Consider the following 17,337-nt stretch of genomic DNA (forward strand, 5'->3'; position numbering starts at 1 on the left):
TCCGCGCCGCCGCCGCCCGCCTCGGCGTCCCCCGCCGCCCGCGCTCCGCGCCCGCAGCCGCGCCCCGCGGGGGCCGCTCCGCCGCCGGCCGCGGACAGGGCGGCCCGGCCGGTGGTGCCGCCGCGGGGTGCGGAGCGGGGGCCGCCACCGCCCGCCGTGGATTTCGGGGACCCACGGGAAGCGTTCCGCAGCAAGAGCAGCGCCGAGCTGCTGCGCGGGCTGCTGGTGCTGGGGCTCTGCGCTGTCGGGCCGCTGGTGGAGCACAACCGGGAGGTGGGTGGCGGGGGGGTGTCCCGGGGCGGGGGGGGCGGTGGTGCCGGGCAGGGGTGGGTCCCCCCTCCGGGTGTGGAGCCGGGCCTGGGGGGTGCCCGCTCCCCGAGCTGCGGGGGGGGGGGGGCGGCGGTCCCCGGCCGGTGGGTATGCGGGTCCCGGGGGGGGGCTGCCGGCGGGGCGCTGAGCTGTTGCCCCCCCCCGCAGCTGCTGCAGCTGTGCCAGCGGGTGCTGGGGCAGGCGCTGTTCGAGCGGCTGATGAAGATGACCTTCTACGGGCAGTTCGTGGCCGGGGAGGACCAGGAGGCCATCAAACCGCTGCTGCGGCGGAACGCGGCCTTCGGCGTGGGCGCCGTGCTGGACTACAGCGTGGAGGAGGACCTGGGCGCCGAGCGCCGGGAGCCGGAGTGAGCGCGGGGCGGCGGCGGGGGGGGGGGGGGGGGGGGGGGGGGCGCGGGGGCGGGACTTGGCCGCGCTGCCATTGGCTGCGCCCGCCCATCCCCCCCGCTCCCATTGGCTGCGGGGCCGGGGGCCGTTGCGTCACAGCCCCGCCCCCCGCCGCGCGATCACACACCCCCCAAACTGCTGCCCCCCTCCCCCACCCCATTTTTCCTTCCCAGGGGTGCTGCCCCCCCCCCCCCCCCCCCCCCCGTGGTGCTTTTCCTCTCCACCTTCCTGCACACCCTGAGGTGCTCCCCACCTCCCCCCCCTTCCTTCTGGGGTGCTGCACACCCAGTCCCTACCCCCACCGGGGCGCTGCCCCCCTCCACCCCCCCTTGCACACACCACGGTGCTGCCCCCCCCATCTGCTCTCCCTTTTCCCCCACACTGGGATGCTGCCCCCCACCCCCCCATTCCTCCCCCAGGGTCCTGCCCCTCCTATCCGCCATCATACACACACTGGGGTGTCCCCCCCCTCCCCCAGGTCACACCCCCTTCCCACACTGCCCCCCCATCCCAGGCAGCCTCACACCCTCTGCCAAGGGCAGGCGCCGGCCCAACGCCGCCGGTAACTTTCCACTCTTCAGGCTCCAGCTTCAGGCGGCTCCGTTCACCCGGTCGCTGGGCCGCTGCCCGGTACCCCACGGTCACAGGGGTGCGCCGTGTCCCCCCCACCCAGGGCAGGGGCGGCCCTGCTGGGGGGCGCAGGCTGGGGACGCTGCACTCCCCTGGGCAAGGCTGCAATAGCCCCGTGTCCCTGTTCGCAGCAGGGGACATCGTCCAGCCTTGTCACACGGTGTTAAAAATACAGCAGAAGTGGGGTTTTGGGGTGGTTTGCAAGTCGGGTTTCGGGTCAGCCTGGTGATGCAGGTGCTGCTGCTCAACTCCTTGGGGCCGCTGCCGGGAGCTTTATCTCTGCTCCCCACTCGGGTGCTGCTTATCAGGGACCCCCCCGCTCGCCCCTCGCCGCCGCTGCTCGAAGTCCCCGTCAGTGTGAAGGTCCTGGAGCCGCACAGGGGCGAGGCAGGGCTGCACCCATCCCAGCCCCTTGCAGATTGGGCTGAAAACTTCCTATCTTTTATATAAAAGCTTCAAAATACCCCACTGCCAGCCCGTGGGGGCGGCTGGCTCTTTCGAAGGTTTTCAGGAGTGGCTGGTTTCTTCCCTGGGCTGTGGTCCAGGCTCATTCCTCTGCATCGCCGTGGGGCTGAGCTGGCCCCAGCGCGACCCCCCTGAGCTGGTGGTGCTGGTGCTAGCCGGGCTGGCGTGGCTGCACTTCTTGGGCTGGCTGTGCCCGTGCCAAGTGCTTTCCTGTGGTTGACCACTGAGGGCTTTTGCAGGCAGGGCTCTGCCTGCACCTGTATCCTGCCTGCTCATGGTGCGGAGGCAAGTGACAGCGGTTTGTGAGGTGCCCAGGCTGCACTGGGTCTGTCCCTGGAGCAGATTTGGGGGTTACGTGTGTGGGACTTCTTGCTAGATGAGCTCTGCCTGTGCTGTGTGGGTCATTCTCACCCAAGATTGCTCAGCAAAGCCACCCATGCCCCCGATGCCACCCTGCCCGAGCCCCAGTGGATTTGCTCCAACAAATGGGCAGGGGGGTTGGAAAGTCATCCTGGAGATCACCCGGGTGTCATGGAGCTGGGACAAAGCCCAGAGGAGGGCATGGGTGTGCACCAAAAGAGCTCTGTTGGACCCTGGCCGTGCCAAGCATCGCTCTCGGTCCTCCTTGGCTCTGTTCAGGGGCAAAACCCCAAATTACCGGTGCTTCTGCCAGGGATGGTGCCGAGCTGGGCTGCACGTGGTTGAGAGGCTGAGGGAACTGGGGGGGTTTAGTTGTGTGGGAGAGGAGGCTGAAGGGGAGACCTCATGGCCCTCTACAACTCCTGAAAAGGATGTGTCAGAGAGGGGGATGAGTCTCTTGAACCAAGGAACCAGCGCCAGGACAAGAGGGAATGGCCTCAAGCTGCGCCAGGGCAGGGTCAGACTGGCTCTTAGGAAGGATTTCTTGTAGAAGGGGGTTGTTGGGCGTTGGAATGGGCTGCCCAGGGCAGGGGGGGAGTCCCCATCCCTGGAGGGGTTGAAGAGTCGGGTTGACCCAGCGCTGAGGGATCTGGTGGAGTTGGGAACGATCAGCATGAGGTTCATGGTTGGACTGGAGGAGCTTACAAGGTCTTTTCCAACCTGGATGCTTCTGTGATTCTGTGAGAGGGTGAGTGGTCCAGGACTTGTGGCTGCTGGACTCTGGAGCTGTGTCCTTCCTTTCCATGAGCACTTTGCTGGTTTACCCCTGCAGCAGCTGGGAAGCAGAGGTACAAACCAGATGCAGCCAGCAGGTTTTGGGGCTCCTGGTGCCATCTGCTGTTGTTTCCCCCAGGCAGAGCCATGCTGGGCTCACCAGTGCAGCTTGCTCTTGTGGAGCAAGCTGGAGGTAACAGCAGGGAAATGCCCTTTCCACACCGCAGCGATGGGCCCTGGCTGCTCCTTGTCACAGCCGTTCTGGCTGGGAACAGCAATGCAACATGTGCAGGCACTGGCTTATCCTGCCTGCTGCAGGCTCTACCTGCCCTGCCCTGCCTGGGCGCCAGCTTGTCCCGGGAGTCCTTGGCCATGTGGTGAAGGCTGCCGACAGGTCCTGGTGACACGGCTGGAGAAAGGTGTCCTGCAGGCAGCAGAGCCTGGTGCTTCTCCGCAGCACGTGGGCTGAGGGCGTTGGGGTGGCTGCAGCCCTGGGCGGGGTGTGGAGAAGCTGCGCTGCAGCTGGGCAGGGGCTTCTGTTCCCTGTGGGGTGATAACAAGGGAGCCCCCCAATAGTGGAGGTGGTTGTGGTCCCCTTGCAGCCTTGGAGCCATTGCTGGCCCATTGGCATCGCACACCAGGAGATGGGTTGGGGCTGGCTAACATGGGGAAGGACAATCTTGCCCCCAAGCACTGTCAGACACCCTGAATGGCTCTGCCACGCAGCACGTGGACTTTGCTTTAGACTTCTAGAGATTTCTTGCATGGACACCTGATATCTGCCCCAGCGTGGGATTACGAGCCAGTCCGGCCAATCAGCCTCCCAGAGCAGCCACCTCCCCTTCTCCTCCTGCTCCCAGTGCTCTGCCCACGTGTACTGTGGGTCCTGGATCACAGGGTGGTTTTTGTTTAGCTTGAAGCTGTGCAAGGAAGTCCTGTGGTGGTGCTGGGCTGGTGCATGGTGGCAACTCATGGGGCAGGCTTGAAGAAATCTCTTCTGCTAGAGCTTTGCTTTATTCCTACCTGCAGGGTTTTAAGCATCACCCGTAGCACCGGTCTGGGCTTCATGTCACCTTGAGTTTTTTCTTGGATGTGGTAACTCAGGGACAGCTTCTCCCTCGTCTTCCCACATCCCTTTTGCCAGACCCATTTGCTGGCGAGCAAAGCAAATACACTGTGCTTGTGGCACCCTCCTGGTAACCTCCAGGGTGAAATGGATTATTGCCTACTTATTTCTGACAGGGGACCTTTGTGCTTCTCCTGAGATGGTTTATTTGAGCCTGATAAAAAAAAAAAAAAAACTTCCTGAAAGTCCCAGTCTGCTGTGTCAGCCAGATTACTGTTCCCTGCAATCCAGCAGGCTGCATCGAGGCTTCGTAACCTGCTTTGCAGCCCTCGGAGGACCTGTTTTGTGCATGCTTTGGCTGAGTGTGAGCTCCCAGGTCCTGAGCCTGCCTTGCAGGTGGCTCCTTTCTGGTTATAGCCTGCAGAAGTGTTTGGGCAGTGCCTGGAGATGTGTCCTGCTCTGGGAGACTTGCTTTTGGTTTGCAGAAGGGATGGCCAGGTATAAGCTGGGTTAAGCGGCACTTGGTTGGTGTAGGAATGGCTTTGCTGGCCAAGACTAATATTGCAAAGAAAGCAGATGATATTCAGGAAGAGCTATTTCTTCAGCTGGAAGGAGCTTCCTTTATTTTGCTTGACGCAGAACAATAAAGCGAGCACCATGGCACTGCTTTGAATGCCCCCCTCGGGGATGAAGGGCTCAGTGCAGTCATGCAGCAGGAATGCTGCTGGAAAGGGTGTGTTTGTCTCCAGGAACACAAAATGCTTCAAATTCAAGGGTGCTGTTTGCTAATTGAGTTGTGTGTGTTCACCCTGGACAGGTCAGAGGAGGGTTTGCTCCCTGCCACTCCTCCCCAGCATGTTGGACGCAAGTTGTGCTTTGGGGTTCGGAGCCGTCCTGCTGGGCTGCAGCTGGGACCTGCCCACAGGACCCATCTCCCTCAGCATGTCCTCAGAATTGCAGCAGCGTGTCCGGCTGAAGCCTTCCCCCGCACCACGCTGCCTGCTCCAGGGGGACCTTCCATCCACCGGGGGCTTTGCTGTCGCATCCCATCCCTGGGTGTATGATGTCTCCTCCTTCCTTTCCTCCACACTCTGTATTTAGGGACAGAAATCTTCTTGACCTGTCCTCAGGGTAGCAAAATCATGAAGCAGAGCCTGCCAGACGTGGTGCCTGCTGCTCCCCCGAGCTTCAGCTGCTCCTGCCCCGGTTCACACCGGGCTTTGCTGCGCTTTGAGCAATGCGGGTCCGTTCCTGGCTCTGGGGAGCCGGAGGCAAGGGCTTGTCTCTGCTTGTTTATGCTTCCAGCAGCCCCTAATCCCAGTCACAGGGTTTCCATGTGGGAGAATGTGTTCTAGGACCGTGCCACGTGCCTCTCCGCTCTCGTGTGAGCCCTCTGGCTCTGGACAGATGGCTTTGCTGCTTGCCTCGCCGTGTGCGATCACCCCGTGATCCCAGGGACCCACAGTACATGTGGGCAGAGCACTGGGAGCAGGAGGAGAAGGGGAGGTGGCCGCTTTGGGAGGCTGATTGGCCAGACTGGATCGTGATCCCAAGCTGAGGCAGATATCAGGTGTCCACACAAGAAATCTCCACTGTTGGGCACAGCCAGTTTTGGGACGGTGACCCCAAGGCAGAGATCTCTGGGAGGAGATGGCTCTGCTGTCACTCAGGGCTGCTCTCCAGGGGCTGGCAGTGTTTCTGGGTGAGACCCCAGGTCTGTGGGCTGGATTTAGGGTGTCAGCAAGAAGGCTCAGCTGCTCAAGCTGAAGGAGGATCTCATGACTTGGCCAGCATCCCTGGGCTGTCAGAGCCTTGTTATCTCTGTGGCAAAGAGCTTGGGCTTGAAATTACACCTGAGCTCAGCTGGAGATGAAGCTGTAAGCTGTTGGCTAATACCAAGGCACAGAGAAGCATGAGGCAGCTGAGCTGCAGCAGGGCATCTTACGGCTGGATGCAAGGACCTCCTTGCTTCATGGTCTGGCTGCTGGTGCCTGCAGGGTGGGGAGGCGTTGGGTTGAGGCTTGGTGCCACCACAGTGAGTACCGTGGGCCGGTGTGGTTGGAGATGGAGCACCCAGCCCCACCAGGGCCGACCTTGTCCTTGCTGTGGGATGGGCTGTTTGAGAGCAAGCTCTGGACCCTGGGATGGAGCATCCTCCCTGTGCTGCCTCAGGGCCTCCAAGTAGTACTTGCCTGGATGTTGAAACCCCGTTGCCTTCCAGAAGGGGTTTGGGGCATCTGACCTGCCAGCGGAGCTCGTGCTGAGCAGCATTTGTTCCACTGGTGATGGGATGGCAAGGGAAGAGCAGGGTCCAGCGCCAGGCTGGCAGTAGGGGAGCCTCAGAGCTGCCCTGGCCACCGGCGGGGGGTTGTGGGGGTTGCTGACCTGGCCCTTATCTTCCCTGTTTCTCTTCTTAGCTCCTGCACCTCTGCAGCCGAGAAGGAGATGGGAGGTGAGTGACCAAGCCTCTCCTGCTAACAGGAGATAGCCTGAAGGTCCAGCTGATCCAGGCACTGTGGGCCTGGTGTGAGGGAAGGACCCAGCTCCCACATCCTCAAAACACGAGCTGGATGAGGAACTTCTTGGTTCTTGGCCAACCTTGCTTCTCAGCAAAGGCTCCTCTGCTCAGGCGACAGAGCAGGCAGGGCACGTTGCAGCCCTCGGGGCTTTTCTGAGGTCCAAGCCAGAGCCCCTCTGCACTTCACCACGGCAGAAGTTCCTGGGGAGGCTTGTAGGAGCTCGGCAGGGCTGCATGGCCCATCTCCATCCTCTTCCACCCCAGGAGCAGAACAAAGGGAGAAGCAACACCGAGCTCATCGGGGATTTGGGGATCGCCGCGATGGGGTCATCAGCGCCCGCACATATTTCTATGCTGACGAGGCCAAGTGTGACCAGCACATGGAGACTTTCCTCCGCTGCATCGATGCCTCAAGTAGGTGCTCCACATGTCCTGAGCAGCCCCACTGTGCTTGGGGACTGCAGCGGCCCTGCAGCATTCCACCCTATCCTGGGTGCCCCCCTTCTGCCTGAGCACCCTGCCTGTTGGGCTAAGCTGTGGCTTTGTGGCTCCATCCAGGTGGCAGCTCAGAGAACGGCTTCTCGGCCATCAAGCTGACAGCACTGGCAGACCTCAGTTCCTGGTGAGTGCCAGAGCTGTGACCAGGGTGAAATGGGTCAGAGCCAGGGCCATGGATGATGCATCTGTTGGGGCAGGTGCTTTGGGATGCCAGGCTTGCTGCAGTGGCATCTCTACAGATGGCAGAGAGGAGTGGGCACCAATGGTCTGTCCCCTGTGTGCCCAAGACCACCCTGGAGACCCTTCCTCAACTTTTGGGGACACATGAAGTGCTTAGAAGTTTAAAGGTCCCAACATGAGGGTGTGGGGGTCTGTACTGCTAGGCTCGGTCTCTGCTTGGCCAAGGTGCCCTGCTTATAGGGTCAGGATCTGCCTCAGCAGGGTATGATCTTGCAAAGCTCTGGCATGATAGGAGGCTCCATGCCAGCTGGGCTCCAGCCTGGGTGTCTCACCTCAAGCTCTGGCCTCACAGCTGCAGTTCTCGGAGGTGCTGGTGAAGTGGCGGAGGTCTTCCACCAAATGGCTGCGGAGCAGGGCCAGGCTGGGCGGCAGTGCTGGAGATGAAGCTGGAGGCGGAGAAGCTGCAGGTGAGGAGGGTGATGTCTGAGGGAGGAGGCGGTGCTGCTGGGAATGTGCTGGTGGAGGTGGCTGGTGGCCGTAGAGGTCCTGGAGCAGCCCTGACCTGTGACACTCTGAGCCTGGAGCAGTGTGAACCCCTGTAGCCCCTTGGCATTGATGCTTCTTTTGGTGACAGGAGGCCCTGGCCAACCTTGGCATTGCCACCAAGGCGGAGAGCCAGCACTGGTTCACGGGCGAGAACCTGGGCATGAGCGGGTAAGCTGCCTGTGACCTGGGGGGTGCTGCGGGATGGGGATGCTGGGGGACCTTGTCCCTGTTCCTGGGGCAGTGGGGCAGCAGTAAGGGGAGGCCTCCAAAGGCCAGCAGTGGCTCAGCACCGTGTTCAAGCACAGAGGAGGTTTGGGTGGAGGTGACAAGTCAGGGTGCCGTGTGCTGTGCACCCTGCTTGCTGGTGGGGGTCAGGAGCTGGTAGACACCCCCTCTGCCCCTGCAAGACACCAGTACAGACCTGTCTCTCTGCTCCCAGCACTGTGGACCTGCTGGACTGGAACAGCCTGATTGACAGCCGCACCAAGCTCTCCAAGCTGCTGCTTGTCCCAACATGCAGGTGGGTACCCATCTATGCTACCCCTGGAGCAGCCCCACGAGGAGGGCAATGAGAGTTTTGGGGAGCAGCATGTGGGTCTGCTGCCCCCGGCCCTGCCTGGTGGCTTGCTGGTGGCTGTGGTGCTGGCTGGCATCTGTGCTGCCAGAGCCTGGCTGGGTGTGCAGCCACCAAGCTGGCAGGGTGGGCACACTGTGCTCGCTGTGTGGAGAGCTGGGGTGGGCAGCAGCTCCAGGGCTGGCTTTCTCCAGGGGCTGTTTCTGCCTCCCATGGGCAGGGCTGGCCGCAGGCAGGCAGGGTGCCACAAGCTGTTCTCATTTCAGACTGGGCAGCTTGAGCCTCTGCTCTCACGCTTCACCGAGGAGGAGGATCTGCAGATGAAGCGGATGCTGCAGCGGCAGGATGTCCTTGCCAAGGTAAGGGAGCGCTGGGCTGGGGGAGCTGGGCACGGGCACTGCCGCAGAGGGGGAGACCTAGCAGTTGGCCCCATGAAGCCAGCCGGCGTGTCACTCACCCCTCTAGAGAGCCACAGAGAAGGGCGTGAGGCTGATGGTGGACGCGGAGCAGAGCTACTTCCAGCCAGCCATCAGCCGCCTCACCCTGGAGATGCAGCGCCGCTTCAACAGGGACCAGCCGATCATCTTCAACACCTACCAGTGCTACCTGAAGGTGAGGTCTGGCAGAAAGGATCTACTGGAGCAGCTGGATGGAGACTCGGCTCTGAAGCCATGGTGATGCGATGGTGACAACTCTGGGGCTGGCTGCCTGAAGGTGCAGGGCAGAGGTGGCACTGGTGAGATGACCTTGTGCCATCTCTCCCATCTGGTCCAGGAGGGCTTACGACAATGTGACAGTGGACGTGGAGCTGTCGCGCCGGGAGGGCTGGTGCTTTGGCACCAAGCTGGTCCGCGGTGCCTACATGGAGCAGGAGCGGGAGAGGCAGCCCAGATTGGCTATGAGGATCCCATCAACCCCACCTATGAGAAGACCAACGAGATGTACCACAGGTAGGGCACAGCCCCAGCCACGCTCCTCCCTCCCACCCCACCAGGCACGGGCTCAAGCGGCCTCACCGTGGAGCCCTGTACTGTCTTACAGGTGCCTGGACTATATCCTGGAGGAGATCAAGCACAGCCGGAAAAGCCAACGTGATGGTGGCATCTCACAATGAGGACACAGTGAAGTTCACCCTGCGCAGGTGGGTGCTGGGGAGGCAGCGCGGTGTGGCAGGGACTGGGGAGCTCTGGGGACGTGGGGGGCCCAGCAGAGCTGTGGTGAGATGTGCTGTGGCTTGTCAGGTCTCCCTCTGTGCTCACCCAGTGGGGTCCTCGCTCCTATCTGTGCTCAGGGCTTCAGCATGGTAGCCCACAGCAGCTGCAGAGCTGGCCCCATTCCTCAGCACGGAGGCTGTTTTAAAAATAAATCAAGTCCCTTGCATCCCAGTATCCCTCTGGGACGTGGTCAGTGCCATGCTCTTGTACTTGGAGACACTGGTAGGACGTGCTGCCCCTCCGTGCTCTGCTACCTCTGCTCTTCCCTAACGGCCGAGTCTTGGCTTGCAGGATGATGGAGCTTGGGCTCCATCCCTCGAGAAGAAGGTGTGCTTTGGGCAGCTGCTGGGCATGTGTGACCAGATCACTTCCCTCTGGGTGAGTGCTGGGAGCAGGGGGGACTTGGCAGACATGCGCCTGCCCCCACCTTGACCCCTGGGGCCTCCCTGAGCAGCTGCTGTGGGGTCTGAAGGATGGATGGAGCCAGGCTGTGGGTCTGTCAGAGCAGGGCTGGCTGAGGACAGCACCTTGTTGCCTCTTCCCTAGCTGTGTGGGGTGCTGTGACCCCTGCATGGGGGTTTGGGGAGGATCACAGAATCATCTAGGTTAGAAAAGACCTTGAAGCTCCTCCAGTCCAACCATCAGCCTCACACTGACCGTTCCCAACTCCACCAGATCCCTCAGCACTGGTCAACCCGACTCTTCAACCCCTCCAGGGATGGGGACTCCCCCCCTGCCCTGGGCAGCCCATTCCAACGCCCAACAACCCCTTCTGCAAAGAAATCCTTCCTAAGAGCCAGTCTGACCCTGCCCTGGCGCAGCTTGAGGCCATTCCCTCTTGTCCCTGGTGCTTGTTCCTTGGCTCAAGAGACTCATCCCCCCTCTCTGCACCCTCCTCTCAGGGAGCTGTAGAGGGCCATGATAGATGTAGATGAGGATGTAAATGGAGCATCACATCTGTCTCTGGAGGCACCACTGAGACTGTGATGGCTGTGCAGGAGATTCCTGCTTCGGACTACAAGCTGAGGTTGGGGTACCCCTAGGTGGGGCGGAGACTGATCCCGGCAGCCAGCAAACCCCTCCAGTACCCCCTTGGTCTGGGAGCGTCGCTTTGCTCTGCTGGAGGTGCACACCGAGTCCTGGGGCTCTCTGCTACCGCGGTGGCAACTGGCTCTTGTGTGACCTGTCCTCTCCTCTGCTGCTGGCCCAGGCAGCAGGAGCGGAGCTCCCGGGGGCGCGGGCAGGCAGACATGGAGGATCCAGGTAGCCCAGCTCAGGTCAGGGACTGATCCCCCTGCCCTCACCGGTGTCCAGAGCTGGAGACCGGGGCCAGGAGAGCAGCCGGAGGCGGACCGGGCAGTTGTCCAGGGTGGACGCTGCTCTGTCCTGGAGTTCCCCTCGCGAGCGGGGCTTGGCTGCCTGTCCACAACCTCCTCTGCTCATGCTGGAAAAATGTGTTAACTCGAAGTTTCTGCTTGAATGCTTCTTGAATTGGCCCGGCCCTGGCTGCCGACATTCCCAGGGCTCCCGGTGACCTCGGCCCGCTCCCCCCGGCGGTTCCCAAGCTCCCCGTGCTGAGCCGGGGAGGGACGCGCCGCCGCTCCCCCCGGCTGCCCAGGGCCGCTCCCAGGCCTCCCCCCCCCCGGTGCTCAAACCGCAGCCTCCGGCCGCCGCAGCCCCCCCACCGCCACCCCTCGCTCGGCGCACGGGGCCACGGGGATGGACGGGAAGTGCTTTTCCCTTTTTTCCTCTCCTTTTATTCCTCTCCTTTTTTTCCTCTTCCTTTTTTTTTCCTCTCCTTTTTTTTCCTCTCTTTTTTTTCCTCTCCTTTTTTTTTCTCTCCTTTTTTTTCCTCTCCTTTTTTTTTCCTCTCTTTTTTTCCTCTCTCTTTTTTTTCCTCTCTCCTTTTTTTTTCCTCTTCCTTTTTTTTTTCTCTCTCCTTTTTTTTTCCTCTCCTTTTTTTTTTTCTCTTTTTTTCTCCTTTTTTTTTCCTCTCCTTTTTTTTTCCTCTCCTTTTTTTTTTCCTCTCCTTTTTTTTCCTCTCCTTTTTTCCTCTCCTTTTTTTTTCCTCTCCTTTTTTTTCCTCTCCTTTTTTTTCCTCTCCTTTTTTTTCCTCTCCTTTTTTTTCCTCTCCTTTTTTTTCCTCTCCTTTTTTTTCTCTCTTTTTTTTCCTCTCCTTTTTTTTCCTCTCACTTTTTTTTCCTCTCCTTTTTTTTCCTCTCCTTTTTTTTTCCTCTCCTTTTTTTTCCTCTCCTTTTTTTTCCTCTCCTTTTTTTTCCTCTCCTTTTTTTTCCTCTCCTTTTTTTTCCTCTCCTTTTTTTTCCTCTCCTTTTTTTTTCCTCTCCTTTTTTTCCTCTCCTTTTTTTTCTCTCTTTTTTTTTCCTTCTTTTTTTTCCTCTCCTTTTTTTTCCTTCCTTTTTTTCCTCTTTTTTTCTCTCTTTTTTTCCTCTCCTTTTTTTTCCTCTCTTTTTTTTTCCTCTCCTTTTTTTTCTCTCCTTTTTTTTTCCTCTCCTTTTTTTCTCTCCTTTTTTTTCCTCTCTCTTTTTTTTCCTCTCCTTTTTTTTTTCCTCTCCTTTTTTTTCCTCTCCTTTTTTTTCCTCTCCTTTTTTTTCCTCTCCTTTTTTTTTCCCTCTCCTTTTTTTTCCTCTCCTTTTTTTTCCTCTCCTTTTTTTTCCTCTCCTTTTTTTTTCCTCTCCTTTTTTTTTCCTCTCCTTTTTTTTTTCCTCTCCTTTTTTTTCCTCTCCTTTTTTTTCCTCTCCTTTTTTTTCCTCTCTTTTTTCCTCTCCTTTTTTTTTCCTCTCCTTTTTTTTCCTCTCCTTTTTTTTCCTCTCCTTTTTTTTCTCTCCTTTTTTTTCCTCTTTTTTTTCTCTCTTTTTTTTCCTCTCCTTTTTTTTCCTTCCTTTTTTTTCCTCTCCTTTTTTTTTTCCTCTCCTTTTTTTTTCCTCTCTTTTTTTTTTCCTCCTCCTTTTTTTTCCTCTCCTTTTTTTCCTCTCCTTTTTTTTCCTCTCCTTTTTTTTCCTCTCTTTTTTTCCTCTCCTTTTTTTCCTCTCCTTTTTTTCCTCTCCTTTTTTCTCCTCTCCTTTTTTCTCCTCTCCTTTTTTTCCTCTCCTTTTTTCTCCTCTCTCCCCCTTTCCCTTTTTTTTTTTTCTTTCTTGGCACTTCCCTAACCAGCTTCTCTCCATCCAGGTCAGGCTGGCTTCCCTGTCTACAAGTACGTGCCCTACGGCCCGGTGAACGAGGTGCTGCCCTACCTGTCCGGAGGGCCCAGGAGAACAGGGGCTTCATGCAGCGGGTGAACCGGGAGCGGGACCTGCTCTGGATGGAGGTCAAGAGGCGGCTCCTCGCAGGCAGCCTCTTTGGTCCCAACCACTAACCCCAACCACGGCATCCAGCCTGGGGACTCCTGTGCCTTCACCTATAACCACTATTGCCATTCCCCCTCCTAGTTCTGCCGCAGTTCCCCCCCGCCCCTCCCCAGCACCCTTTACACTGGGAGGGATCGTGTCCTTGTTGCTGTTTGAACCACACACACTGTAGAGCTGCCCCAGCCAGCACTGCCTGAGGGACTGTCCCTCTGCCAGCCGGGGACTCCTGAGCTGTGCTTGCCCTGGGCTGTCTCAGGGAGGTGCGGGGGCTCCCCTGCCAGCCCCACCCCACCTCAGTGAACGCTGTCCCGGGTTTTCCGTTGCAGGACTGCATGGGAGATTTGGCCACCGGCTTTGTGCCATGGGCTCAGGTCCAGGGCGGGCTGGGTGGCTTAGGGACAAGCTGGCCTGAGCCAGAAGCTTTTCCAGCCTCTGCCAGGGCTGGGGCATGATCTCCTCCAGCTCTGTGGCTGCAGAAGCCACAGTGACCTGTGAAATGTCACTGCGCAGGGGCAGGATCAGTCCCTGCTGCCTGTCCCAGGGCAGCTACAACCTGGCTGCTCACCAGCTCTGCACAGACTGGAGCTGAGTAGGTCCTGGGCAGGACCAGGCTCTTCCCCATCCCACCGGGCGAAGCAGAGCCCATATCCCCTGGGCTTGTCCATTCTCAGGCACAGGTCCAGCAGGGTGGGAGGGGCGAGGGGAGCTGGCTGGCCCCATCCCTGTGCTGTTCCTGCCCTGCCCACAGTGCCCAGCTCTGCTGATGGACCAGGTCCGCATTGCGGGCAGGGGCAGTGGCTGCTGAGGAGCACCAGGAGCCGGACCACAGCTCGGCTCTGCTGTACACTGGATTTGCAGAGAACACTGGTGATTATATCATAACTGTTCTCACTCTCTGTCTCTCTCTCAGAGTTATTGGGCAGCCCTCTCTCCCTGGGCTGTGCTCCACTGCCCTGGTCTCAAAGGGGAGTTAATGCCTGTTCTCAGCCCCCTCCAGCTGCACACTTTGGCCTGACCTGGGGCCAGAGCTTGGAGAAAGGAGCCAGAGATGGGCGCTACTGAGTGAGGCTGAACTTCCCTGGGCCTGGGAATAGAGAAGCAGTGGAGCTGTCTGTGTTGGGCCTGGGGGGAGCTGGAAACCCTGGAGCATCCTACTACCTGGGGTGGGGGGATGGCAGCTGTGGGAGCCTCTCCCCACCCTGAGAGCTTCTTTTGGGGACATGCACGCTGCAGGCTTTCACTGCCTCAAATTAGGGGCATTTTTTTCCTGGGTCATTTTGGGCTCTACAGGAGAAGCATCTCTGGGCTTCCCTGCCCAGCAGCTGAGGCAGAATCTCCTTTGCCCTGGTCAGTCCCCTCCACTTCTGGTGAGCTACCCCTACCCCAAAGGGTGAAGTTTAGGCTTTCCAGAGATGTTTGCCTACTGCCTTTTCTCTTGTTGAGACTCCCATGCCTTTAAAAACACCCAGAGGAGCAGGGAGCATGGCTGGACCACAGGACCAGGGCTGCTGATATTTAGAAAGCAATGCTGGTGCAGGCAGCAGCTGGGCTCCTGGTATTTCAGGGAGGAGAGGAGATGCGGTCCCGGCACCAGGCTGCTTCTCCAGCCCGTGTGGGATGCTGCGGCAGTGGCATGGAGCACACTGCTGCCCCACAGTCTGGCTTTGCAGCTGGACACAGGGCTGGCTGGATGCATGAGCGGTTGTTGCCCACTGCAGAGACCTCTGGGCCCCCACGCAGCTACTGCAGGAGCAGATGTTGCAGCTTCCATGCCAGCAGCTTCCTGCATCTGCACACAGCCCCTCTTGACCCCCCCCCCCCTTTTTTGGAGTTAACCCCCTCCACAGGCCTCTTTCCAGGATCGAAGGGACAGCTCCACATATGTCTCTGCAGTGCGTGTGCTGTTTGCAGGGGCTGTGTATGGGGTCAGGGTGTCTACCCAAGGCTCTGGATGCCCTTACAACTCCCCAAATCCCCATGTTCCCACAGAATCACAGAATCATCCAGGTTGGAAAAGACTTGAAGATCACCCAGTCCAACCACCAACCCAACACTGACCATTCTCAACTCCACCAGATCCCTCAGCGCTGGGTCAACCCGACTCTTCAACCCCTCCAGGGATGGGACCCCCCCCTGCCCTGGGCAGCCCATTCCAACGCCCAACAAACCCCTTCTGCAAAGAAATACTTCCCAACATCCAGTCCAAACCTTCCCCGGTGCAACCCAGCAACCTTTACCCCTCCTCAGCCAAAAAACAGCAACTGCTCCTTTTATTTCTGGGTGCATTAACCCAACCAAACCCTCCCTATATCTCAGGCTTTCCCCACCCTGCTCAGTTCTAGCTCTTGCTGTGGAAGCTGCTTTCTGCTTGTCCCGAAGGAAGAGGAGGCATGAACGGAGGCAGGTATGCCAGTAGCACATGCTGCAGCACGCTTGTTCGCAAGGATGCTGGCTACAGCAGCAGGGGGAGTTGCAATGGGAAAGAGCCCGTATCCTTGCAGCAACCATCTCGGTAGCCTTGTGCTCAAATGCCTTGAGCAGCCCGAGCACACACGTGAGCGGGGGCTTCTTCCAAGGAGCAGAGCCTGGCCACGTCCCCGCAGGACGGTGACGAGCGCCTTGTATCGTATGACTCCCCCGGCCCCGCCGTGCAGCCCTGCCTGCTGAAACAGCTGCAGGGATTTTTGAACCATCAACAGAACAACATATTTTTCCTTAGTTTTGTGTTCAGAAATACTATAGTGATGTTTTGGTTTTTTTTTTTTAATCTCTGTATTTTCCAAAACAACACTGCAACAAGAGGCAAGCACCTGGCGGGGCACTTCCAGCCTGAAGTCTGAAAAAGGGCTGGTGGTGTGATGGAAAGCATCGAGCCATGCTCACAGGATGCTGGCACGGCCTGCTCTGCACAAAGGCATGGGCAGCAGCCTCGCTGGACTAGAGGGAGAGGCGGGATGGTGCTGATAACTGGGGGCCGTGCAATCCCCCAGCCCTGGCAGCACCAGCCAGCCCAGACCACAACACCTGCCCTGAGCACCATAAATCCTCCCTCCACCTCCTCCCTGCAGCATCCTCAGCAGCTTCTCCAGCCTCTGGCTACCAGCTGGCAGCATCTTCCAAGGGACCAGTTTATTTCCCCAGTGATGGCCAACCCCTGCCCTGGCATGGGTTAGACCTGATAAAAACCGAGCAGCATGGGATATGCTGCCTGCCGAGAAGAGAAGAGAAGAGAAGAGAAGAGAAGAGAAGAGAAGAGAAGAGAAGAGAAGAGAAGAGAAGAGAAGAGAAGAGAAGAGAAGAGAAGAGAAGAGAAGAGAAGAGAAGAGAAGAGAAGAGAAGAGAAGAGAAGAGAAGAGAAGTTAAGTTTATGGAAGACAAGAAAACAGCCAAAAGCAAACGCATCCTTGCACAAAGCAAGAGCACAGGAAAGGTGTGGGGGTGCAAGTCTGCCCTGGCTCATTGGAGTGGGGCAGAGGAGCACCAGGTGTGCTCAGCACAGCAGGGATGATGGAGAGAGTGGGATAGGGAGGGAATCAGCCGGAGCGAGGCCACAGCTCCAGGTGGGCACGGCTGCCAGAGGAGGCACAGGGACATGACCACCAAGCGCTGCTTCCTTACTAACTTTGGATTTAATTCCCCCCCCATCCTGCTTTCCCAGGCAGAAAGGGATGCTGAGCTCAACCCAGGGCTGAGTCATCCCAAGGGAGCTCCTCGTGCCTTGGCACAGCCGGGCCCCACAGCCTTCGCATTCCTGCCCAGACATGGGGCACCCTCCAGACAGGTCCCACAGGCAGGAGGGGGCAAAGGGCGGGACAGGGATGTGGAGGTAGGGCATAGCCAGCGAAGGGATGATGCTTCCCGGTGCTGCTGCCAAACATGTGGAAGGGGACCAGGAGCATGTGAAAGGTGCCAGGGTTGCAGAGGGGAAAAAGCGGGGCTACCCAATGGTCACGAACCCATTTAAAATCTCATGTCTGAAAAGAAAATCAGTGGGTTATATTGGATAAACCACCGGACCTTTCCTCTGCACCAAGGATGCTGCCAGTGGGATGTCGGCCACAACCTGCCGATACACCTGTGGCACAGGGAGTGGGGTAAAGGCAATCTCAGGCATGGCCACAGCCACCCAAGCCTCTGTAGGTGGCCCAATGCCAGTGTCACTCAGCGGGAAGGAGGAACGCGCTCGGCTTTGCCCTCCCAGCTTCGTGCCACAGAGGGTCCTGGCTGCTCCCTGCTGTGGCACCACAGCATGACCACGGGGCACCTGGTGCCTGCACCCTGCCAGAAAAGGCACTGACCAGGGTGTTTACAAACCTGGGCTGTTGAAATCGCAGGTTATCGGTGGCTTCTTGGGGTGGTGTCTGAAAGTCAGCGCAGAGAATGCACACTTGCAGGGTGCAGTCCTAGACTGGAAACCACTGTGCACTTTG

The 17,337-nt window shown here is 58.5% G+C and overlaps 1 protein-coding gene across 1 annotated transcript; it reads left to right on the forward strand.

Moving 5' to 3' along the window:
• The first annotated feature begins 74 nt into the window (after nt 1–74).
• On the forward strand, nt 75–13,798 carry LOC141931751 (proline dehydrogenase 1, mitochondrial-like). The gene is given in 22 exon segments (XM_074844293.1): nt 75–273; nt 478–677; nt 6,430–6,464; nt 6,795–6,944; nt 7,089–7,130; nt 7,133–7,152; nt 7,561–7,594; nt 7,597–7,635; nt 7,638–7,675; nt 7,843–7,922; nt 8,194–8,260; nt 8,580–8,687; nt 8,794–8,945; nt 9,106–9,209; nt 9,212–9,278; nt 9,370–9,406; nt 9,408–9,469; nt 9,834–9,856; nt 9,859–9,920; nt 10,628–10,637; nt 12,729–12,794; nt 12,797–13,798. Coding segments are annotated over 21 exon segments (1,464 nt in total). The 5' UTR covers nt 75–273; nt 478–528; the 3' UTR covers nt 12,916–13,798.
• Nucleotides 13,799–17,337: the final 3,539 nt, after the last annotated feature.

Source organism: Strix aluco, chromosome 18, assembly GCF_031877795.1.
Source record: "Strix aluco isolate bStrAlu1 chromosome 18, bStrAlu1.hap1, whole genome shotgun sequence".
NCBI classification, from domain to species: domain Eukaryota; kingdom Metazoa; phylum Chordata; class Aves; order Strigiformes; family Strigidae; genus Strix; species Strix aluco.